This window comes from Canis lupus, chromosome 6, assembly GCF_048164855.1.
Source record: "Canis lupus baileyi chromosome 6, mCanLup2.hap1, whole genome shotgun sequence".
Lineage (NCBI taxonomy): Eukaryota > Metazoa > Chordata > Mammalia > Carnivora > Canidae > Canis > Canis lupus.
Window position 1 is genome coordinate 45,193,076 of NC_132843.1, and position 25,256 is coordinate 45,218,331.

A 25,256-nucleotide genomic window follows, 5' to 3' on the forward strand; every position below is an offset into this window, starting at 1 on the left:
TCATCATTTTCTAGATCAGCACTTCTCAGACTATCTGTGGTGAAGAATCACTTTTTCTTTAATTTCTAGTTTCAGCCAAAATACAAGGTCCACTTTGTGTATTCCTAGATTCAACAGACATAAAATTACTGTCCACTAGCTTCCAGAAGTTTTAAATGCTTCCTCTCAACCTCCACACTTGTCCCAGACCCGGGCCCCACAGCCCCAAAGACCACACCTGGAGTAGCTCCAGCCAACAATACCACTGCTTATTCAAAACCAGAATTCTTATTTTATAGATGTTGTCTCCGAAACACAGTCAAGTCCATTCCACCCTTCCCCATGGCTCTGGAGTGCAAACGTTTACAAAGACAGGCTGATATCACAAAGAAAAGTGGATGTCTACAACCCTCGACAAACTGGGTCTCTACTGATCTCCTCAAACAAGTGGCAGTGCCCACTTATTCCAAATGTTGATGCATAAGCAATGATCATCAGCTCACGATGATGGTGAAGAAAACCATAATGCGTCTCATCATGCCCGTTTTGCACTGAGCACCGACAAGTGCTCACATGTGGTGGGGACTGAGAATGGGCTCCCCACTCTGCCACTTCCTGGCTGTGCAGCCTTGGGTCAGTAACCTAGCCCCAGGATGCTTCTTTATCCATCCAACAGGGAGAAGACAGGATCCACCTCACCAGGCTTGTCTGAAGATGAAGGGAGATGCTGCCCATTAGGAGCTCAGTAGTGAGTGATGCATACGGACTGTCCAGGAAACATCCGTGCTGGCCACAAATTGGGCAAATGGCACTTCTGCCCCGTAAAATGATGAAATGATGTCCTGCACAGCTTCCAGAGAGCAGGCCACCCTCTGTCACTTACAGCTGGAAGGGGAGTTTCAGGACCCTGCAGACTCAGATCTATCTCACTGTCTCACAGGAGTTGAAAAGTGATGAGCGCAGGTTTGAGGCACAGGAGCTGACTCTGCCCCCAAATGCCCAGGTGGAAAGACATCCTCAGGCTTCGAAAGGAAACCATGACCCCTAGAGTGTTTCCAATTTTGGCACCAGTGACGGATCCAGATTTCACCCCTACCAAAGGCCACCTATACCATCGCTTTACGCAGCTTTACTTTACCTGAAGCAGAAAACCCCTGGCTCTGAACTCCATCAACTGTCTGACAACATAAACTGGGCTGGTTTTGACGTATCACATGGACCTTTGGGGATCCACAGCACTGAGCCACATCCCTGGTTCTGAGGCTTAACCTTCTGGAGCTTGAGCTAGTCACTCAATCTTCTGCTCTAGGTTCCCATCAGTAAGAGGGAGGCTGTCACTCTGGGAGGGGTGGAAGCTCAGCTATTGTTGGTGAGAGCAGCAGGGCCAACAAGGGAAAGGGTGTGAAGGAGAATATGCGTGTATGTACGTGTGTGCGTGTGGGTATAAAACATTATTCTTTCTCCCATCATACTTTCTCCCCATGCTGTACATTATAAATGCTTTAAACACAAACCACGCACTTTGAATGCCTTAAACCATTAAGCTCCAAATGCTATCAGCATTCACCACAAAGAAAGTAATAAGGATTTAGGCAGCCCTATGGATCCTTTCCCGCCCTCTGACAGCTCACACCACAAGCCCCGGCAATCTGAACCTGGTCCAGTCTTTGTTTATGGCGAACATCATCTGCAGCCCCTCCTCGCAACCAGCAGCAATGGCATGTCCACTCTGGGTTCACCCCACTGCCTCCATTCTGACCCTGGCTGTGCAAGCACATCTCAGAGCAGGCCGCCTTTGCCCATCATTTGCCATTCCTTCCCCTGGTGTGCTCTTGTTTGTTTGGAAATGCTCTTTTGATTAACTGAAAGCCGGCCTCAAGCTCACCATTTGTCTGGCACGCAGGCCTTCCCAGCCCACCTCGTGTCCACATGCTGTCCCTGCTCTAAAGCACTGCTGGTCTCCTGGTGGCAGGAAACATTTGTTCTCCCTTAACACTGACCATCAGGAGCCCCTCACCTCTGATCTCCTTCTGCTTCAAATCCTGCTTTTGGGGTTTTCTGTGCATAATTGATCTGTAAAAGTCTCTGGATGGAGTCTGGGCTGAGGCTTCTGACATTCAAAATATTTTGGGTCAGGAAGGTGCACTGGAGGTCAACCCCCATCTGGGCAGTGAATATCCTTCCTCTGCAGCATCAAGGCCAGGCAGTCACCCAATGTAAACTTGGTCTCCCTCAGTGATGAAGACCAAGACCTCACTCTCCCCCACGGCAGTGTGAACTGGCTGCAAATTTTCTTTTATTCTGAACTGGGAGAGCTGAGCTGGATGGAGTCTGAGCTGAACTCCATCATTAGGTTTTCTGCAGCCTTTGCCCACTTACTTGGGTGTTTTATATAACCAACCAAATCCCTCTACTGTGATAATGCTTCTATTTTATTATTAGTTACTGTAGTTCACCTGTTACTGTGCCTCATTTATTAATTGGACTTTATTGTGGGCATGTCTGTATAGGAGAACACAAGTACATACAGAGTTCGGTTCTGTCCACAGTTTCAGGCATCCACTGGGCGTCTTGGGGCGAATCCCCCATGGACAGGTGGAGATGACCACATTTCCCGTTACTTCCCATACACTCAAGTAGGCCCAACTGTTGACAGGACAATAAGGATGGTAGGACGGCACATGGAGAATCTCAGAGCCAGTCTCCCAACAAGCCTGTGTGCCATCTTTACTATAGATGTTATTAATCCAGGACACTGGCCTTCTGTTCCCCCTCTCACCTAATCCTTTCGTATTCACAGTTTCTCCTTCATATCTGTGCTTTGGATGTTACCATGCATGAGGAGAACAAGAAAAACCATGCAATATTTCTTCTTCCTGATATGTTATCTGAGTCCATACCAAATCTCCATTGGTACATTGCTTTATCATTCACAATTATCAGTCCTCATCATCAAAGCACCCTAGAGGAGGAGGTGCTGGCTTTGTCTTCTAGATGAGGATGCAGAGGCAGAGCTGCATGTCAAACCTCAAAATCCTCTGATTTCAGCTCTGGTGCTATTTATTCTACATCCTGCTCACCCAGGAGCTTGCACATCGTAGGTCGAAAAAGTTTTCTAAAGTTAAGTTCTGAGGATCAAATAAAGAATGAGTCACCAAGGGGGGAAAAAAGAAGAAGAAAAGAAAAGAAAAAAAAAAAGGCAGAGGAATCTGGTTTCTATTTCCAGCTTTGCTATAAATTAACTCATAGCTCAACTTTCTTGGTCCTCAGTTCACTCCTTCATGAAACAAGGACACTGAATTAGATGATCCCGAAAGGGCTTGGGCTCAGCTGTCCTTTGTCTCCCACCCTGTCTCTGCCACACGGCTAAATTTAGGAAGGAAACATTGTTGAAATACCTTTCGCTTTTGTTTCTCATGTTTTCAAAGCCACTAAGATTAGCTGGATGGTTATCATATACTATCCAGCTAGTCTGTCAAGAATGAAGAAAATGGTCATCTCCTTCCTAGGTCATTTATTTTTTAAGGTTTTATTTATTTATTCATGAGAATACAAAGACACAGGTAGAGGGAGAAGCAGGCTCCCTGCAGGGAGCCCAATTCAGTACTGGATCCTAGGATCCCAGCATTACAACCTGAGCCAAAGGCAGACCCTCCACCACTGAGCCACCCAGGCACCTCCTTTCCTACTTCATTTTTGAGCAGTTCATTATCTGTGATGAGAATGTCAATCTGGAAGTACCAGCCACAGGGTCATACCCACTAAAGTCCTCATCCCAGCAGGACATCTGTAGGGCCACATGCTCTTAGCACCATGGTTCTCCACCCAGGGCACACATGGCAATGTCTGGGACCTTTCTGGTCATCGCAACTAGGGCAGATGCAATGGGAGTCCGGTGGGTAGGGGCCAGGAATGCTGCTGAGGCACAGGACCGCCCCCCATATCAGAGCTGTCTGGCCCAAGCTGTGAGCTATCTGAGGTTGAGGAACCCTGTCTTGGAGAGTGAAGCCCAAGAGCGGTCCCAAACTTATCCCAGCATTTTAGCTAACTCGGCCCAAATCCCAGCCCAACCAGGTGGGCCCATCAGAAAGAAATGAGGCAGTGGATGTGTCTCTTACCTGGCAAAGAAGGAAGCGGCCACCGAAGTGCCTGTGGAGGTCTCACTGGCCACGCAGGAGCCCTGGGAGGCCGGGACACTGCAGGCTGAAGGCTTGTCCGCATTGTAGCGATTCAGTGCTGCCTCGGTCAGGCCCTCACGACCTGTTTCTGTCATCAGCTGGGAGATCTGATGAGGAAAATGGAGATTGAGCTTGTTAACTGTAGCTCAGTGCACTTCCTGAGCACCGTGGCCAGCATCCCTTGTGAGCGTGAAGTAGGGGCAGGGTGCAGGTGGGGAGGGGGTATTTGGGGGAACCAGGGACACTCTGCATGTACACTGTGGGTGCTTTGGGCTTCTCGGATGCTACTTTCCAGCATTTTAGCTTGGACACCTCCTCATTTTCATTAAAAATAATGGGAAAAAATTACCCTCCTCCCCAGCACTGTGAGTTTCAATTATGCCCGTGTGACTCCTGTCCATTTGGTAGAGAAAGCATGAGCCATTATCCACAGTCTGTGGCCCAAGACCAGAGCAGAAGCATCAACCAGCGCTGTTTTTTCACCAGGACTGGCCTCAAACGCTGATTGACGAGAGGGGCCACGGTATCATTTATTAGAGCAATGAACCTACTAATGGAGAAAGTGAGGAATGAAATAAAACACCATTTGCTGTTGTTTGCTGCAAGCAGTCAGCTGACATGATGAAGAGAATTTCGTGGAAACAAATACAGCCACCGTGGATTACCAAGTGGCCTTTTTGGGAGAGGACTGAGATCATTTCAACAGACTTGATTTTCCTACTCCTTCATTAAGATAAATGGCTTCCACTCTGTTTGCAGTGATTGCCTTTAAAACAGAAGTTCCCTGGGTGGGGCTGGGTCCGTTTTACCTAAATCCACATAATGTGCTAGGAAGAACCATACTTCTGGGCAAAATAAGAATCCCCTATAGAAATACACTTTTGAAAAGTGCTCATTCCATGATGAATGTAGTAATTACGCTGGCAAAGTCTAAGTGTGCTACTTGGAAAGCCAGCTACTTTAAAACTTTAGTCCACTTACAAAAGGGAAAAAATTGTTAGTTTAACAAAAGAAGGAAAAGAAGAAGAAAAGAAATAAAGAAACTTTCGTTTAAAAAAGCGTCTGCAGCCAGCTCAAACTTCTTAAATGCTGAGTGGAAAATGTTTCTAATTGCCTGCCAAATACAAGTGCAATAAAGCAAAGACCAGGAACAGTCTCCACTTTGTAACTGAGCAGACCAGTAGACCAGTGAAAGAGTCCCATTTGTTAACCTTTGAACATAAAAACATTTGTACTTTTCATTATTAGCAGCATAGCCAGTTACTCTAAGCCCCACTGACTCGAAACTGCTTAAATTCGTGCCCTTACTTGGAAAGCTTTGGCATTTTCAGGTGAAATTTTGCCAACACATACTTTCTTACTCTCATTCATTCATCCAGTTATAAGGAAATCTGACCCACATAAGAGAGCCCAGGGAGGAGGCAACAGAAGTAGTCCACTCCCTGCACTCAGCAAGAGCTGCTACATGGGCAGGGGGCCTGCGTCACCTCTCCCCCAGCTTCCACTGTGTCTGTGGGGCTAGGGCTCCCCTCGACCAGCTGCCACTGTCCCAGAGGCAAGAGGAGGAGGAGGTCTGCACATTGCTGTCACCACTAAGAAGCACTTATGAAGCCCCTGTGTTCCAGGATGCCAGCCCCCGACAATGTCCAAAAACACACCCAATAGGCCAGCACCATTGTTTTTTTCATCAAGGAGCTACAATCTACCATACATAATCTGGTTTTATTTATTTATCTTTAAAGATTTTATTATTTATTTGAGAGAGAGTGAGTGAGCACACAAGTGAGGGTGGGGCAGAGGGAGAAGCAGACTCCCTGCTGAGCAGGGAGCCCAATGTGGGGCTCAATTCCAGGACCCCGGGATCATGACCTGGGCCAAAGGATGACACTTAACCAACTGAGCCACCCAGGCGCCCCCATCAACTGGTTTTAGCACACACAGACATCTGAAGAAAGTCAGTATGGCAGTGAATGAATGCATTACTCGATTTGCCACCACAGATGTCCTTGGGCTCACTAATATGGCTGTCACTGGATCTGTCTGTGGTATTTCCTGTTGATTTCTGTATTTCTCATCAGAATTTTGGAAGAACGGGAATGGGACACTTGTGTCTCACATGAACGGTAACTTGCAAACCCGCAGAGAAGCCACTAGGAAATGGATGGTGAATGGTGAGAGGCACAGATTTCTAGGTGATTCCAGATTCTTGAGTCTGGCCCAGAAAGAATGCAAGCATCCAGTGGGCTCATGGCTTTCAGAAATACCCCTTAGCAAATGAGCTTCAGTGCACTGTCTGCCTTAAAGATATATGTGGCTATCTTTGCCAAGCAAGACTAGATCTCTTACTTAAAAAAAAAAAAAAAAAAGTGGGAATTTGCGGACACAGTCCACTCAATTCCCAAACCTGCAAGTAAAATGATTCAATCATCGATTGCTCTTAGAAATCAGAAACACAGAATGTCTTAGAGCTAGAAGGAACTGCCAAGATCATTGTCTTCAATACTCCTTTTCTTCAGTAAGGACACAGGAGCACAGAAGTGATTCACTAATGGGAATCTGAGAACACGACCCTGACTCTTAGGCCAGAGCTAAACCCTCCTTTGCTCCCTGCCCCCTCTCCCCTTCTTCCCTCCTCTAATTAAAAAAAATGTTTAAGCAGAAGAAATAAAAAAAAGGGTAAAACACATACAGGCAGATCCAGTACCATAATCAACAAATGTTAACATTTTACTTAGAAAATATTTTTATTTATTATTTATCTATCCATCTGTCTATATTTTTTGAGAGAGAGCATGCATGTGTGAGTTGGGGGATGGGCTGAGGGAAAGAGAGAATCTTAAGTAGGTTCTATACTCAGCACAGAGTTCTACTCTGGGCTCGATCCCAGGACCGCGAGATCATGACCTGAGCCAAAACCAAGAGTCAGACACTCAACCATCTAAGCCACCCTGGCACCCTTGTTCTGATTAAGACCTTTTAGCTCCATCTCAGACACATGGGGGCATTTCACCAAAGTAACCACTAAAGTAACAGTATCTGTTTCTTTCAAAACACCACATCACATCCTGCACGTGGTGGTAAAATAAACAGGAGGTGGCAAAAAAAAGGAACCAGGTGGCAAGGTGGCAGGGAGAGGGTGCACGTATGCACTTGCACATGTGTATGCCTGCACCCATGGGGTCCTTAATTGTATGAGTGTCCCAGGTGTCATTCCTGGGCACAGGCTGATGCTCTTCTCATTTCTCATGGAGAAAGCTCCTCTCTATGTTTTAATCTTAGGCAAGATCCATGTGTTTCGGCCACAGGTAAATTTTTGTATCAGCACAAAAATTGTAGGAGGAACTCTACACTTGTCCCCTAAGAAAAAGCAAATCTTAAATGTGGTTATGATCTTGACCACAGAATCAAGACAAAAGATGTTGGGCTCTCATAAACCAAGGTTGGTTCCACAGAGCAAACTGCAATCTGTGAGCCATTGACCTTCGACTTCCCTACCAACAAGAATGGCTGAGAGCACCCACAGTGTGACAGCATGGGGGTTCATCTTAAATGACCCAGAGAGCCACCTCCTCTGACTCCGCCAACGCAGCAGGGAATGCTAACAGTATCCATTTCCAGCGTAGAGACATCCACGGACAGTAAGCGCATCTTACTCTGCCCTTATTTTAATATTATGACCCCCAGATCCCAGAAAATAACACCTAACAGTATTTTCTCTTAGGCAATTGACAGTTCACTGTTGAGGGACATCTCTTTAGTAATTATGTATTGCTCACACTCTCACTTAAGGTTTTTATAGTTTTGCAAACAGTGGGTGCTCCATAAATACTTTTGATTCACGTTAGTGGAAATCAACTACAATTGTCTGGAAAGCTGGGATGAAGATGGAGCTGCAGGAAGCCCCCACCTAAACTGAAACATCTGATTTTTTAAAAAGATTTTATTTATTCATTTGAGAGAGAGAGAGAGAGAGAGAACACAAGGTGGGGGAGCAGCAAAGGAAGAAGGAGAAGCAGAACTTTTGTTGAGCAGGGACCCCGATGTGGGGTTTGATCCCAGGACCCCAAGATCATGACCTGAGCCGAAGGCAGACACTTCAGACTGACCCCCCCACCCAGGAGCCCCCGAAACATCTGATTTCTGTATACTTGCTCAAGTAAAACGCCATCCTCCCTTATCTTGCTTCATTCATGTCGAGTGACACCAACATGAGCTGGTTCTGGTCCTTTATTTCCAATAAATAAAACTGTTTATTTGCAGGCATCTACATAGGACAGGTAGTTTTCCTACAGTGCTTGGGACGCTGTCCCCAAAGCACAGGCTGTTGCCACCTAACATGAAGCTCGTCCTCAGCTAAAATGGGCACAAATCACCTCTGAGACTCTGCCACTGGCCTGGAGTCAGACCGGTAAGTTCCTCCCTGCACTGTCTAGCCCTCCTCGGCCAGCACCAAGGGGCCAGGATGGGATTCTCATGTCCCAGGGCTGGATGTTTGATTACCCTTATTATCTTAGCTTGCTTTGGCTATAAATTTTATTAGTGGCCATAAAATTATCCATCCACAGCATTTGACTCAGTGACCTCTTGCAAAAGAGAATTCCATTTGCTCGTGCTGCCCAGGGCCTAGGAGAGATGCCTTTTCTTCACCTTCAATTTACAGCCTCACCTCCATCCAGGGTCTTGCCAACAGAGAAGGCTGTCACATTTCACGATTTCATTGTTGGGGCTGAAATCTGGCCCCTCGCCACCTGCCCACTGTTTTCTTACTCTCTGGGTGGTGCAAAAGTAAAGTGGCAGGGGCATCCACGTGTTACAGAAAAGACAGGAGTGTGAGATCTTGCAAAGGGCCGGCTGCATTTCTGTCTTGAATTTCTGTCTTAAATTTCTTAGTTCCAAAATGTGCAGCTCAAGGTTCATGTGATAGCTCGGCTATTCCTTTGAAGAACATCTTATGACAAATGCTACAGAAACTCTTGCCATCAAGCTTGGAGTATTTCTACAGGTGCATTTTACTTCACCTTGCAGAGATGCTGGGGCACAATGATTTTAATGATTAATACTCAATTATGTTTTGCGGGGTGGTTTTGGTGACATAAACAGTGACATGCGATGATACACAGAGTCCAGCCTGAGAGAACTCTAAGGAGCAACAGCACTCCCTCATCAATCATCACACAATTTGCCATTCTGGAGCATCTACCATGACCCAATTCTATTCGAAGAGCTTTCTGTATGTGTTGCCATATCCAATCCTGACAATAACCCTATAAAGTACGCACAATTATTACCAAAAAATAGCATCAACTCTACCACATGGAAAAGCCCTGGGACAGGTAATGTCACAGGGCTGGGTTTCTATCCTTGAGTTTCTCTTGCTCCCAAGAAAGTACAGCTCCTCAACTGTGGCTGCCCATTCAGGAAATGGGGTAACGGCAAAGGACTTGATAAAGAGGATCATCATCTGGATAATTTCTCAATTGGCACAAAAGGCATGTTCTCTCCAGTGCTTTGTGATTTTTATGACCAACTTGAAATAAAATCAAATGGTCTGAATATTGATATAAGTGACTTCACTTTCAATTTCCAACTAAGCAAACTCAGAAGGAGTAGTTAAGAGGAAATCACCACCCTAATGAATCCAACCCTGACATCAGAGGCTACTTCTAGGTCAGCTCCCAAGATCTAGGAAGACTAACCCCTCTTCCATGTACTGAATCACCCAGGGGCTACGCTTCCCCTGGGGGAAGCTTACCTTTGCTGCCCACTCCCAAATACTCAATCACAGGCTAGGGCCCAAAAAGTGTGCCCTGGGCAGTCCTCCCCACTCTGAATAATCAGGGCCGTCCCTCTCCACGTGTTCCCCCCAAACTATCCTTGTGATGCTCTGGTATCAGAGCATCTGGTTTATTTTATGACTGCCTGGCCCTGGTCTCTCTCCCCAACCAGAGGCAAGCTCAGGGAGGACAGGGACAGGCTCTTACTAACCTCTGTATTTCCAGCACAGCACAGAGTCTCAATATGGACTACATCTGACAAATCCATCAATTAATACATCCATTAAATACAAGCGAATCAGAATGAACTAATTTTGTTGGGTTGGTATTGGCTGGAGTTGGTTTGTTTTTTAAGAGATAAATGTTATTTTCACCTGATTTCAAAAACGATGAATAGAGTACATAAAGCTTTCTGCAATAAAACAGGAGTATTTCATAATTCAAGATAGCAGCAAGACAAATGTCTGGGGAGGATGGAGGGCAAACAAGGAACAAAGAGACAGAGGCACTGAAACAAAGGAAAAAGAGAAACAGGAGAAAGGAGACAAACAAGAGAAAAGGAGAAAGAAATATACACACATAAGATGAAAAAAGAAGAGGACACCAGTAACTGTTCCTCTGGCCAGCCTGGGTAGGAGCATGTGCCAGTCATAGCCGGGGAGCTGGAATTCTCTGGAATGTTGGGGAAGTGATCCCAGGGATATAGCATCCAGAGGCTGAAGTCCCACTGGCCTGCCCTGGTCCTTCCCAGTACCAGACAAGACTTTTAGAACCCTGAGGTGTCAGAAGATAAAATGCAGAAATGCAAAATGTAAAGATTCATGTAAAAAAAAAATTGAGCCATTCTCTTTCCCTTTTCCATTAAAAAAATAAAACCATAGTTCTAGCCTTTGAAGAAAAGGGCTTAGAAGTTTTGAATGTCTGAATACTTGCTTTATGTAATTTTGCAGAGGAACATGGAGTATTAGGGATGCTTCTAAGGGGAAGGACAGTAAGATTAAGAGACTAGATGTGAGGTTTGCCTGGAGCTGACACAGCACAGATCATGGCCTTCTCCACCCATCATCTCGTGGTGCTTGGTCTGGCATCCTTAAGAAGCAGCTCTTTCCCAGAGCAAGTGTCACTGCTCTTCACCTAAATCTTGCCTAATGCTTGGAAAGCTTTCAAGAAAACCAGCTGTGCATTATGGCCTGGAATTTAAAATGTACCTTCATTGTAGGCACTGTGGGTGACTTCCTCATATTTTCCTTGAGCTCTTATGAGAAAAAGTTAAGAGGGACCTGTCAGTGACACTTGACTGTATGTGACTCACCTTGGTCTGCATAAAGCAACCTGGCATTATGGGCAAAACCTAACAAGGGCCAGCATACATGCACCCATGCTCTGCTCGGGGTGCCAGGGATGGCAGAAGTAAGAGCTCACACAAGGCAGGGGATGAGGTGTGCAGCTGCTGGAGCCCTGGCACCAGGAGCCATGAGAGTATGAGTGTTCAGGGCTCCAATCAGCCAAGGGAGGTGCTTCTCCTTGTTTGAAGCCTTTTCGAGGAAGCTAGCTAGCAGCACTGGGGCTGGCTCTAGATTGTAGGATTGATTCTGCTGTGCCTTGGCCAGCTCAAAAGCACAGCCTGGGTGGCTCAGTGGTTGAGCATCTGCCTTTGGCTCAGGTTGTGATCCCGGGGTCCTGGGATGGAGTGCCACATCAGCTTCCCTGTGGGGAGCCTACTTCTCCCTCTGCCTATGTTTCTGCCTCTCTCTGTGTGCTTCTCATGAATAAATAAAATCCTAAACACACACACACACACACACACACACACACACACACACAGCCATAAAGGAAAGATACCCAGACCACAGACAGGCTGGACAAAATGGAATTGCCAGCATCACCCTGGTGTCTAGCAAAGGGTGTGTGGTGCATCAGGGCATCAGTAAATGCTGCACTGAATGCCAAGGGCTAATTCTGGGCCTGGCTTGGTTAATGGTAACACGATGGACTTTGGACAAGTCACTTCCCCTCCCCTAGCCCTCATCTCCCCAGCTAGGGGAAATCAGGAGATCATGTCTGCGATGAAATCAGATGATGCAGCTGAATGTGCTCTGTGGTTCTAAAGTCATAATCCAACAGACAGCCGGGACGTTTAGAAATACTCCTGTTTCATCTTGAAAAGTGCATTCCTAATTTAATATCTGCATGGCCTTTATACAAAAACATACAAATACATCATTGATGACAACAAAAAACGTTCCCCACCATGTCTCAAACCATCCATGGTGGACGAGAAACTGATTTTCTTTAAGAGTCACCTGGCTGTTTCAAAGCGATGCACAAGCTTTCACACTTTGAACTGACCTGACATCTTCTGCTTACCAGCTGCAGAAATGCCAAATCTGACACTATGCAAACAGCAATTTTCCAAAAAATTTCAAATGGAACTGGAAATATCTTTAGATCTATCTTAGGCCAATGCTCATGTGTAAATATGAAGAGACTCAGGGCCAGATTGATGAGGTGAGTTGCCCTAAATTACATATCTACTTTGTGGTTAATTTCCATACTCATTTGTGTATATCAGAAGCTAGCAGATGGCAGTACTCTAAAATGCCTGAAAATCCCTGAAATACAGAGAGGGGGGGTGGGAAGGAAGAAAGAGAGAGAGAGAGAGAGAGAGAGAAAGAAATGGTCTCTGTGGTTTAGAAATAAGCCAGAGGTTTGGTTCTGGCCAAATGGCCGGTGTGGGACCTTAACAAAATCAATTAACCTCTCTGTAAGGTCGCCCCCAAAATCAGAGATCTGCCATAAAGGATGTTAAATAAAAACACTCTCAAAAGTCCTTCTCTTCAAATAACAATGGACTGAAAATGCAAAACCAGTATGCTTTAAAGCCTCTCATTGAAAACCCATACAGAAGTAGGAGATATTTCTGGGCTCACTTACAAGAATCTCGTGAAGAGGTTTGCGGTCGGCCCTCCGTCCCGTCCCTTGGAAGTATAGGATCACTGACTGTACAAAGCTGGTAATTTTAACTCTTGCATCCATCCTACAGGCCCAGAATTCAGAGAAGAGTGTGGCAGGGCTGCTTACCAGGAGTCTCTGGATTATCGGTTTTGAGCAGGCCTGATCTTGTCACCAGACCCATGACAGCCTTTGTCTACATTTGATGATTTTCTGAATCGGCTCACCCAGCAGATGTGGATTATTAATAAGATACACTTTTTTATGTATACATGTTTTCATCATGTATTTCACTAGTAAAGCCAACATGGAACCTGCTTCAGGGGTTCCATAATGTTTGGATGTTCCTTAGCCTACCCTTAAACCCAATTTCTCAAATTTCAGGACACTGAAAACTCCCAGGCCTTATTGGTTGTAACACAGAACTCCCAAATTCACTTTGCTGTTATCAGATTTCTTCAAGTTCATATAATTTTCTCAGCACCCCCTTGCTTTTAACAATTAGCAGAGAGACAAAGATGTTCTATGTGAGTTGCCACCAGAGAATCGATTATACGATTACATCCTCACTAAGTAAATATTCAACTTCTTTCTGTTGTGGCTGTAACATTCCATTCAGTGTCCTAATTTCTTAACTTGGTGCTTCTGCTCAAATTTCTCCTCTGTTCAATTAAGATGTTGGTTTTCTCTTCCATTGTACATGCTATGGCTTTTCCCAAAGCTCGGCTATACTTTCCACTTGTTGCAACTTTATAATATGGGTCAGGCCCAGCAAAGTCAATACCAACTAACTTATTGTGAGCATATCTCACTAGATTCCCCTAGCTAACAAACCAGAGCCAGCAAGATTGGCAGACCCTGGCACCTCAGGGATCCCAGCCAGTGTGCTTTATTCTTGAAAAGAGTCAGACCTGAGAGTTCATCTCTTTCATATCTGCCCTTTCGTTACAAACCTTGAGTCCCTGGAGTCTGCTATTTAAAATGGAACCGATCTTTGGGGATTCTTGTCTTTCATACACACTTGAAAAGCTATTCATCCCATCCTGAGTTAAAAGACTCTAAGCTGTATTAACAAATTGTCTCACCACAATTCCCCCCAAATTGAGTGATTCTCTTAACAACCTCTTGAGAGAAGGCGACGACATCCACATCTCAGCTAAGTCCATCTGTCGTCTTTCCTCAACTCCCTAGACCCTGACTCTGCCCTTCACACAAAGTCATTGGAAGTCTGCAAGGCTTCATACAAACACACCCAGAGTCTCAGGTCCAGAGCAGGGAATCAGACAGGCCATCTCAGAAAGAAGCTGGTGGCCCACAGCTATAATTTTCACCACAAATCGAGACTACTTAGAAATTGTGTTACCCCTTTGTTAGCATGGACAGCAACACAGCCATTCTGGAAGGTCTTTTCCACAAAGGCAGGAGATAAAGCTTGCCCTTGGAGTTACTTTACTGCTCCTCCCTCTTGGCATAAGTATGGAAACTCTGCTATGTGACTCTCCATGGGGCTAACCACCAGCAGGTTCATAAAACATGGGCAAGAAGAGCAAAACAACACATAAGCATTTCATGGTTAGCCTGATTTAGTACACTGTTTTCCTCTCAGAGCCTAAGATGAGACCAAAGTAAACACAAATGTGAGTGTATGCATGTGTGGGCATGTGTGCATGCATGGGTACACACACACACACACACACACACACACACACACACCCTGCTCAAGCAGTGTCTTTGAGAAACAATGCCAAAAAACAACTTACAGAATGCACAAGGCACATGTGAGAATCAATAAACAGGTCCACGGAGGAAATATGTAGTACAAAGAACCTCAGATTAGAACAGTCCTAAAAGGAGCACATGCCAAAAGGGGGCTGCTGGGAGTTATAGATGCTCCTTGCTCCTAGAGACACTTGTCAGGACAACCAAAGTCGCCTGCTTTCTGGAACGGCTCCAGTGCAGATCCACTGGGGGAGGAGATGAAGCAACATGAGTGTCCTAATGTGAAAGTACTTCCACCACCTAGAATCAGGACCACTCCAGCCCTCAGATCATTAGTGGTAACTTCATTAACGTCCCAGACAGAACTTAGCCCAGAGTGAACCCGACATATTCCCTGCCTGCTCACGGCAGCTGAGTTCTAAGACTGTCTCCAGCACTGCACATTCGTGATCATAGTCTTGCATTTCGCAGCCCCACACAATTCAGAATATTTCTTGCTACTGTCCTCAGTAGGTCGATATGTGTCACATCCTGTCTCCTAGATTGTGGTCCAGGAATCATACTCACTGTAGATTACAGACTTACTCTCAATTATTAACTAGTCATAGGGAAGGAAAAGGCAGGATTTAAGAAAGATGCTTTATCTTCAAATTCTAGAAACACTTGCCTCCACTCTAGGCCACTGTGGGGATCATTCGCCAGATCTCAAGGGTCAAACATGAAAAGGCAGTGGTGGGAATGAGAGGCGTGGGCTTGCTCTCCAGCCAGCCAGCCTGCCAAACCACAGACAGGAGGGACTCAGATGAAGGCACCCAGTTTAAAGGAACTTTGTTCTGTTTGTGCTTTGTTTAAATCCCAGAGTGGGAGATGACCCACAATAAGCCACTTGAACCCTTTCTCTCTGCAAGTCTCCAGCTGAAATACAGTATGTGGGAGTTCTTTCAAAAGCATCTATGCAGGCCTTTTCAGAAACTAAATTTGAATACTCTGTGGTTACTGATTGGGAGTGTCACCGCTCCATAGCAGATCTGCTGGCAGCCCCCACCAGCCTCATGCCACTCTGTTCTGGCCAGGCTTTCCTGGGGCTTCTCAGCAGGCAGCCCTGGTACCACTGCTAGCCAGTGGGCCAGGAGCCCTGGCCCTGAGAGACCCGAAACCTCTTCCCCGTTGACCCTGTTATTTGCACTGCCGCTTATCTATTCGAAGCTGGAATAATAACAAACTCAGCTAAACTAAATTGGTCCTTTGTTTGCCATTACCATAAAAATTTTATGTAGGAACTAATAAAAACATGCTTTACGTGCACAGTTGCATGGGTTTGCACAGGCAATAATATCCAGCAAGTTAGATCCATAAATTCAGTTATAGACACTTAGGAATAAATATTTTATCTTTCCCGATGTTTTCGTTTATTGGAGGGAAGGTGTGAACACAGGAGCGTATGGCTGATCTGAGGCTACTAATGGTCCTTAAGTCCCCCCCAGATGCCTCTGCTCGAGACCAGGGAAAGTCCTCTCAGAAGTTTCTGGATAATTTTCCCGATTACTTAGCCTCTTAAGAACTCAATGTTAATCATACTTCCAACCTCAGTAAATGGAAAGCTTTTTAACAGAGCTTTTAAAAGTGAATCGCTTTTGAAATGAATTCAGGATTTTCTTAGAATTCTTTTAAGCAAACAAAAAGATCCAATTCTCTTCCCACCTGGGACCTTGGGGCAGGTTTACAGTAGATTTAACTAAAGAAGCTTTAATGAAATCCAAATGTAACCCAAAAATTGGGATCACTGGATATTTAGCTTTCCCTTCAGCAATGTACTCTGAAGTACAAGAAATGAGTTGGGTTTTTAGCTCTCTATTTTCCTTCCCTCCAGATGGGAACTGTCCAATAGAAATATTATGACAGCCACATTAAAAACATGCAAAGAAACAGGTGAATTTAATTTAAATATTTTATTTAACTCATTAACTCACTGTATCCAAAATACTATCATTTCAACATATATTTAATCTAAAAAGGCCTTTACTAATGAGATATTTTATGTTTTCTTTTCATGTACTAAGTCCTAAAGAGGTAATGTGTATTTTACTTATACCACAATTCAGTTCAGACTAACCATCTCCCAAATCCTCAATAGTCACATACGGCCGATGGCTACCATATTGATTAGCAAGGATCTACAGAATCCTCCACTAGTCAAGGAAAAGACAACTTCAAAGAAATCTCATTATTTATGTGATTGCTTTGGACCCGATGAACACATTTCCCCCAGGTTACAATTATGAATCTACATACAATAAACATAGAAAAAATTAAAATTACATGCAACTTTTAAAGTCCATTTTTTTCCTGTTTATAACTCTTAGTAAAATAGGCAAAGTTTATAAAGTGAACTAGGTAAAAAGAATATCCTTATGGCACCCATAAAGAGCCTACGTTTAAGAGCGATGAGGAGTAAGATACAAAGTATTATCAATCTGACCCCCTGCCACGCTTCAGAGTCCCTGCAGCCTCTTCTTTAAAACTAACTGCTATTTAAAAAATTTTTTTATTAAAGATATTTGTTTATTTGAGAGAGAAAGAGAGAGAGAGAGATCACACACAAGCAGGGGGGAGGGCAGAGGGAGAAGCAGACTCCCTGCTGAGTAGGGAGCCCAACTCAGGGCTCAATCCCAGGACCCTGAGATCATGACCTGAGCCGAAGGCAGGTGCCCAACCGAGTCATCAAGGTGCCCCTATTTTAAAAATGTATTATTGAAGTATAGTTGACATACAATGTTACATTAGTTTCAAGTGTACAGCATAGTGATCCAATAAGACTATATAATATACCATGCCCACTGCAAATGTAGCTATCATCCATCACCACTCTAATACCATTGGCTATATTCTGTGCTGTGCCTTTTATTTTCATGACTTACTCATTCTGTAGGTGGAAGCCTGCACCTCCCAACCCCCCACTAGCCCCTTGCCCTCTGGCAATCACCAGTTTGTTCTCTGTACTTATAGGTCGGTTCCTGTTTGTTTAGATTCCACATATAAGCAAAATAATTTATTTGTCTTTCTCTGATATATTTCACTTTGCATCATACCCTCTAGGTTCTTTCATGCTTCTACAAATGGCAAGACCTCATTCTTTTTTATGGCTGAGATATATTCTATTGTGTATATATACCACATCTTCTTTACCCATTCATCTGTCAGTGGACACTTGGGCTGCTTCCATGTCTTGGCTATTGTGAATAATGCTGCAATAAACATAACTGTGCATATATCTTTTCAAATTAGTGTTTTATTCCCTGTAGCCTCTTACAGATGCTTTGGAAAACAAGAAGCCAAAGTTTTTTCATTTAACTTTTTTTTTTCAAAGAAGCTATTCCAGACTTCTGTAAACTTAAAAAAAATGTATCTTCTATTATTCTTCCACCTTCCCTCTTGTTTTTCAGATACTAAAGAAGACATCCAGATAGAGTATTTTGAAAGTGAGAGATTACACCAAAAGGTCAGCATTGTAGCTCTGATTCTTTAAAGTAAGCTTTGGTGAATTATTCAGTCTCTCTCTGATTAAATGTTGCCATCAGACAAATTACCCCAATAATTCTAAGTCTGTGTTATGTCTTGCAAGTGTTGGGCATATTTTTTACTTGATGTGTTATAACACTTAATAATGCATATTGATGCATGTTAAGCAAGTTGTTCTGGAGGGCAGAGACCAGAATTGCTGAATATACCCTTTCCTGAGCTAACCAAAGCACTGCACGCATAGAAATGCTTAATTATCACATGTGTTGTTGCTGTTGATTCATAAATTACATGGAAGTGCTGAGATAAGGACTCTGAGTTAATGTAAAGGTATTTTTTTTATCTGTTTCTAGATTCATAACAGTGTGTTGTCTCAAGATAAAACAGAATCTCAAAATGATCTTCTTCCTCCCCAAGGACAAAGTAGAAACTTCTTGGCAATAAGTCAGACTGACAACAGGGGAATTTGAGAATGATCTCGCCGTTTCCGATCTGTTTTTGTGTGTTCCAATCAAATAAAGGAAAGTCAACCGTGCATAAAATACACTCGCAAAATTCCTTGCTCCCATCCCTTCCACCTCACATGTGAAAACCTTTTCTATGGTATCAGAGTGGGCTTGGATTCCAGAGAATCTAGCCTTGGCTTTCAAGTGAACAACAGGATGGTGATACTCGACTAGAAGTGTTTTTATCTAAAGATTTTGAAGAAGGCACTAAGGAGACCATTAACTAATAATGTAACTGTTAAAAGATCTTCAAAAAGAGACATGAAAATGAATTGCAACCTCATCCTGGTCTGAACCCTGCCCCAGAGAAGGGAAACCATGTTATAAAGGACATTACTGGGTGAGTTGAAAGAAACTGAAAGACCAATTGTTGATTGGATAAAGTTACTTATCAATGTTAATCCCACTGAACCTGATAACTGGACTCTGGCTATACAGAAGAATATCCCATTTCCTAGGGAATACTCATGGAAGTATTCTGGTACCAAGGCTTCTGGTGTATGTGCCTTACTCTCAATGATTCAGGGGGAAAACTAGAGAGCAACTGTTAATCTAGAGACAAGGAATGTGGTGTCCTCTGTACTATTTTTATTCTTGCAACGTTCTGTATTAAAAGTTATTTTTAAAAAATTCTAATTCACTTAAAAGCGAATAAACAAGGTGGGGAAAAAATTATTTTGAGTCAAATTTTCCCTTTAGGAATTTACATGGGGCCATGCCTTGTTTTGTCTACCTGCCTTCCACAGCAAGCCTCTGAATGTCACTGTCTAAGATGCCACGTGGTAACCAGGTTCACATCGGCTGATGGGTGGTTCACAACAGCCAGCCCTGGCTTCCCTGTGAGCCTGAGTCCCTTGTGGCTCCTCCACAGAGAGAAACATGGGCTTTGGATGGTGGGTCTCAACATCAGTTCAGGTGCCTGTCTCCTGCCCTCACTTCCACAGGGACAGACACAGGGGGAGTCTCTGGCAACAATCCTTGCAGTGGCTCAGGAGACTCTCCATGTGCAGAGAGCCACAGGCTCCCTGGAACCCTGGCTAGCCCACACCACCACCACCTGCAAATCCAGATTATGGAGGGTCAAGCTACTGATGGGACCTGCCTGGGTCACAGAGCAAAGGAACTGGTTTGTGAAGGCATTTTTACTGCCTTCCCCCTCCCCACCTCCAGATCGCCCACTTACTTTGAAACTACCTAATCTGGGGTGCCTGTGGGGCTCAGTTGTTGAGTGTCTGCCTCCTGCTCAGGTCATAATCTCAGTCTGCTTCTCCCTCTCTCTCTGCTACTCCCCACTGTTAGTGCTCTCTGTCCTCTCTCTCAAATAAATGTAAAAAAATTCTTTAAAAAAAAAAACCACCCAAAACACCTAATCATTCAGTTTAGCACCAAAACCTCCAAATAACTGACAATCATGAAAGCACAGCAGGGGCCAAGACTTAGACGTCAACAAATACACCCTCTCTCTCCTGATGCAGAGTACTTTTCAGGGTCCTTGTCATTTAGCCACTTCTTGGGATCCTCCAGAGACAGGAAGCTCCCTACTTTGCAAAGCAGTCCATCCCATGATTGGATAACTCTTAGAGTTCTCTTGTGCAGTCAGCTGGATCTGTTTGCCTAAAATGGAAGAACTGGAGAATAGGGAACTGGTCTTTAATGAGCCTCTTCTATAGAGCACGGAAAGCAGGCACATGAGAAATAGCTTGGGAATGTTCAAGACCGCTAATGGACAGTCTACATCTTGGCTATTTTTTTTTTTAAGATTGTATTTATTTATTTGAGAAAAAGAGAGACAGAGAGAGAGGAGCAGAAGCAGGAGGAGCAGAAGTAGAGGGAGCAGCAGACTCTCTGCTGAGTGGGAGCCGGACTCAGGAATCAATCCTAGGACCCTGAGATCATGGCCTGAGCCAAAGGCAGATGCCTAACCAACTGAGCCACCCAGGCGCCCCTACATCTTGGTTCTTATTCTATCCCCAGGAGCAATTAAAGCCATAACCACTGTGTCTTCCAAAACATAGCATTTCAAGTGTTTGAAGACACCTTCATGTTCTCCTTTCTTCTCTCATCCAGCTCCAAATCACTGACCTTCCTTTACTCATTCATAATTCACTTGCTCACCCATTCATTCATTCATTTCCAAAAAGATTTGTCTTTTTTTTTTTTTTTTAGTTAGGCTCCATGCCCAACATGGGGCTTGAACTCATGACCCTGAGATCAAGAGCCACATGCTCTACTGACTGAGCCAGCCAGGCACTCCAGGATTTGTCATTGAAAAAAAATGATGGGGCACCTAGGTGGCTCAGTCGGTAAAGTGTCTGTCTGCCTTCAGCTCAGGTCATGATCTCAGGGTCATGAGTTCAAGCCCCACATGGGGCTCCCTGCTCAGCAGGAAGTCTGCTTCTCCCTCTGCTCCTCACCCCATTCATGCTCTCTCTCTCTCTCTAATAAATATTTTTTTTTAAAAAGAAAATACAATAAAATTAGTAAGATAGAAATGATCACATGGAAAACAGGGTAGAGAGGAGAGACCTAACATGCTAAAAAAAAAAAGTTTACACGGTTCTTAAGATTGATTTTAAAACCTTATTCTAAAAAACAAAACAAAACAAAAAACTTGATTTTGATGTTCCTGGCACAAAGTTGAATGGGGAAACATTATGAGTTTCACAGGCCTTATTAAGAGGATGATGCTTGGGTGGCTCAGTGGCTGTGTCTACCTTCGGCTCAGGGTATGATCCTCGGGTCCTGGGATCAAGTCCCACATCAAGCTCCCTGCATGGAGCCTGCTTCTCCCTCTGCCTGTGTCTCTCTCTCTGTGTCTCTATGAATAAATAAATAAAATATTTTTAAAAAAGGATGAAACAGACCAATTCTTCAGCAGAGACAAGGTTACTTGCTGTGTAAGACCTTGTAAAAGTTGGGAAATTGAGCCATGTAATGGATAGTTAGTATCTGTACTCAAAATTCTTAACAAATGCTGAAGCAAGATGAGAATACTAGTTTCTTATAATAATTTCTGATGAATGCTTGAAGGCAGAAGATCAAGACACCATTCAAAGTGGATGGTGAGTTATGAAAAAGAATAGGTTGATTTGGTCCAAATGTGTTAAACCTTCTTCAGGATATAACTCAGAATATAGCTGGTTAATTTGTTAGTTGTATTTTTAATTACTGACCCTTAATCAGACTTCCCTTCTTCTGGAATTTGGGGTGCTGGAGAGAGGAACATTTGAGATCACACTCTCTTATGAGAGTCTGAAGTGCCCCGATCTTATATTCTTGATTAAGTGGCCTCATAAATTTTGGAGACCAGATAAACAACAAGTAGAATTAGATTTTTGTTCTAAAAATAAGGCACCTAATCAAAGGTGTCACAACCCTGGCACAACACAGAAAGAAGCCACAGATGTACCTACCCACAAGGCCAGGGCTTTCTTCTGGACATAGGTCTGGGAGGACAGCCTGGCATAGTTGGTAAATTTTACATTAATCCTGCTGGGTAGAAACTGTTTCTTCTGTTTACAGATTCAGTAACCAAAGCTGGGGCTCAGAAAAGCCACAGAAGAGCCTGAATGTCGGGCCTTCAAGTTCCAAATTTTGTGCTTCTCACCTGGCTTCCGGGGGCCACATTGTAATGAGTACAAACGATGTGACATAATATAAATATAGTGATGTCATTATGATGTGTTGACAATTCATGTGGCTGCCCTCAGAGTAAAGTCAGGCCTGCGCATGGTGTGCTAATACGGACTTAAAAATCAGTTTTCTGGGGCACCTGGGTGGCTCAGTGGTTGAGCGTCTGCCTTTGGCTCAGGTTGTGATCCCAGGTTCCTGGATCAAGTCTGGCATCAGGCTCCCCGGGGGGGAGCCTGATTTTCCCTTTGCCTATGTCTTTGCCTCTCTCTCTTTGTCCCAAATAAGTAAATAAATAAATAAATAAGAAAAACAAAAACCAGCTTTCTAGGAAAAAACACCATGATTTGTAGCATTGCCAATTTGCAAGTTGCAAACTTTCCCTCATGACCTGGTTATGGGCTCTATCACACTACGGGTCCAGAGCAAGGGAAGTCTTGGCTCCTGGCTGGCTCCTCGGTGAATGAGGAAGTTCCACATTTTCCTTGTCCTGTGTCCCATCCACAACCACCTCACTGATCTTTTAAATTTTTTCATAATATGGGATGTTTCTGGAAAAGGAAAGGAATGAAAATAATGGACTATATGGGTCAAGTAAATCAAGATGCTAGAAATTCCATCCTGGGAAGCCAGAGCATCCTTAAGACACTCCAACAGTGACCTAGCTTCAGTTTATATATGAGCCCAGATGTATCTGAGTCTGAACCTAATAACATTATGATTGCTCAATGCTGGAACCAAAATCAAGCTACTAACTTTGCTTTTAGGTCTATAATATTTCAGATATGAGTAAATTTAAAAAAAAATGTGTTCAAGAAGTAGTAGGGACTAAATGGATGCTTCCTACTATTAGCCATTTCACCTACTAAGAAAAGACCTTAAAGGAATTTTTATGCCTTTTTTTTTTAGAGAGGGTGGGACAGAGGGAGAGGAAGAGGGAAAGAATCTCAAGCAGACTCCCCATGGAGCACAGAGACCAACAAGGGGCTCTAGCCCAGGCCCTGAGATCATGATCTGAGCCCAAATCAAGAATCAGATGTTTAACTGGCTGAGCCACACAGGTATCCCTGTTTTTTATTCCTTTAAAGTATTTTAAACCTTTAAAGTATTTCTGGTAATGGATGATAGGTTAAACACATATGTTTAGCACTGTGCTTCACTGAAATCCGAATGAAATGACAATGCAGGGTCTTTACAAAGCATAAACTCACAAGGCCACAGAAAATGAGAGAGGAAGCAAATGTAATACAATTCTGGAAGCTGGAACTAAGATGGGTGAGTGGTAACTTACTTATTAGTAGACAGAAGATGAGTCTCAAACTAAAAGTTGGGCAAAGCTGTAAATAGTTTATACTTCAGTTTATACTTCAAAACCCCCTAGAAGGCTTAAAACTAGATGGTACCATATACACTAAGTGGAGCTATGTCAAGGAAATTGGCTGAAATGCAGTTTATGAAGGAGTTAGAGCCCTGGAACTCTACCTCTCATCCAGGTGACTGCACCTGCCTACCTTGGCAGGGGCTAGCAGCATATGCTCTGACATGGTAACACCCAGGGTCTCCAGACTAGAACCTGCCAAGCACCGCTAGGAATAGGGAACTGAGAAAGGAGAAAGTAAGCTGAAGTTTACACATTGAATTTGAGACCTCTCTTCTCTTCTTCCTCCCAGCTCCCAGAAAACTGGCAGCCAAATTCATACCAGTCTAGAAGACTCTTTCCTGGGGATCTGAACAGCTCCAAAGAAAAGAACTAAAGAAATTTTTAGAAATGGCCCCTTCAGGTTACAATATAGGTAAGACTGTACTCAACCATCTCCTCCCATGCTTCTCCATCCAGATATTTTGTGCCTTATTCATTATGATCTGTCAGTGAAGGATCACCCAGTATTTGAGGAAAGCATTTAATACAAAAGAGGAGGAGGGGTGCATGGGTGGCTCAGTTGGTTGGGCATCTGACTCTTGATTTTGGCTCAGGTCATGGTCTCAGGGTTGTGGGATCAAGCTCTGCATTGGGCTCTGCACTCAGTGAGGAGTCTGCTTGGGATTCACTTTCTCCCTCTGCTCCTGCTGCTCGTGCTCTCTCTCTCTCAAACAAATAAATAAATAAGTAAATAAATAAATAAATTATAAAAACAAAGCCACAAAAGAGGGGGAATATCTCAAGGAGAGATATGCAGGGAAAATAAAACTAAAAACAGAACACAACCCACTTTCATCTCAGAGAGATGAAAGAAAATACGGCATCCATAAAACAAGAACAGGACATCATTAAGAAAATAGATTTCAAAAAAGAACAATTAACGACAACAGAAAGAAGTTGTTGGAAATTAAAAACATGATAGTGAAAATAAAAACCTTAATAAAATAGTTCAAAGATGAAATTGAAGAAACCTGCCAGAAAATACACAAATTTTTTTTTAAAAAGGCAAATAGAAAAGCAAAAATAAACTAAAAAAAAAAAAAGAACAAAGAAAATGGAGGGCAGGAATGTCAAAGAAATAACTAAAGAACATTCCCTGGGATGGGCCAACATGAAGACTGAAGGCCCACGATAAGCCAATATTAGATCCGAGGGAAATTTCAAAGCACTGGTGATCAAGGACATCTCGAGAGAGAGACCAGGAATATTTCATGTAAATGACCAAGATTCAGACTTTTCTATAACAGCACTGTAAGCTAAAATGTCACTAAAGAAATACCTTTAAAAATCTAAGGGATGATGACTTCCAACCTGCACCTTTGTTACCCAGCCAAAAAGTATTAACCAAGTGTCAAGAAAGAATAGAGCTATTTCAGATCCAAAGTATCAAAAATGCACCTTCTTTGCGCACTTTTTTAAAAAAAATTTTTATTTTTATTTATTCATGAGAGACACACAGAGAGAGGCAGAGACACAGGCAGAGGGAGAAGCAGGTTCCCCGTGAGGATCCCGATGTGGGACTCAATCCCAGGGTCCCAGGATCATGACCTGAGCCAAAGGCAGCTGCCCAACCACTGAG

General features: G+C 43.7%; 1 protein-coding gene across 2 annotated transcripts in view; it reads right to left on the minus strand.

Annotated features, from left to right (window-relative positions):
- Positions 1-25,256, minus strand: part of KIF26B (kinesin family member 26B) — a 442,501-nt gene that overhangs the window by 232,786 nt on the left and 184,459 nt on the right. For both annotated transcript variants that reach the window (XM_072830252.1, XM_072830253.1), the window contains one exon: positions 4,098-4,264. In XM_072830252.1, coding sequence (XP_072686353.1) covers positions 4,098-4,264 — 167 coding nt within the window. The remainder of the gene's footprint in view (positions 1-4,097; positions 4,265-25,256) is intronic.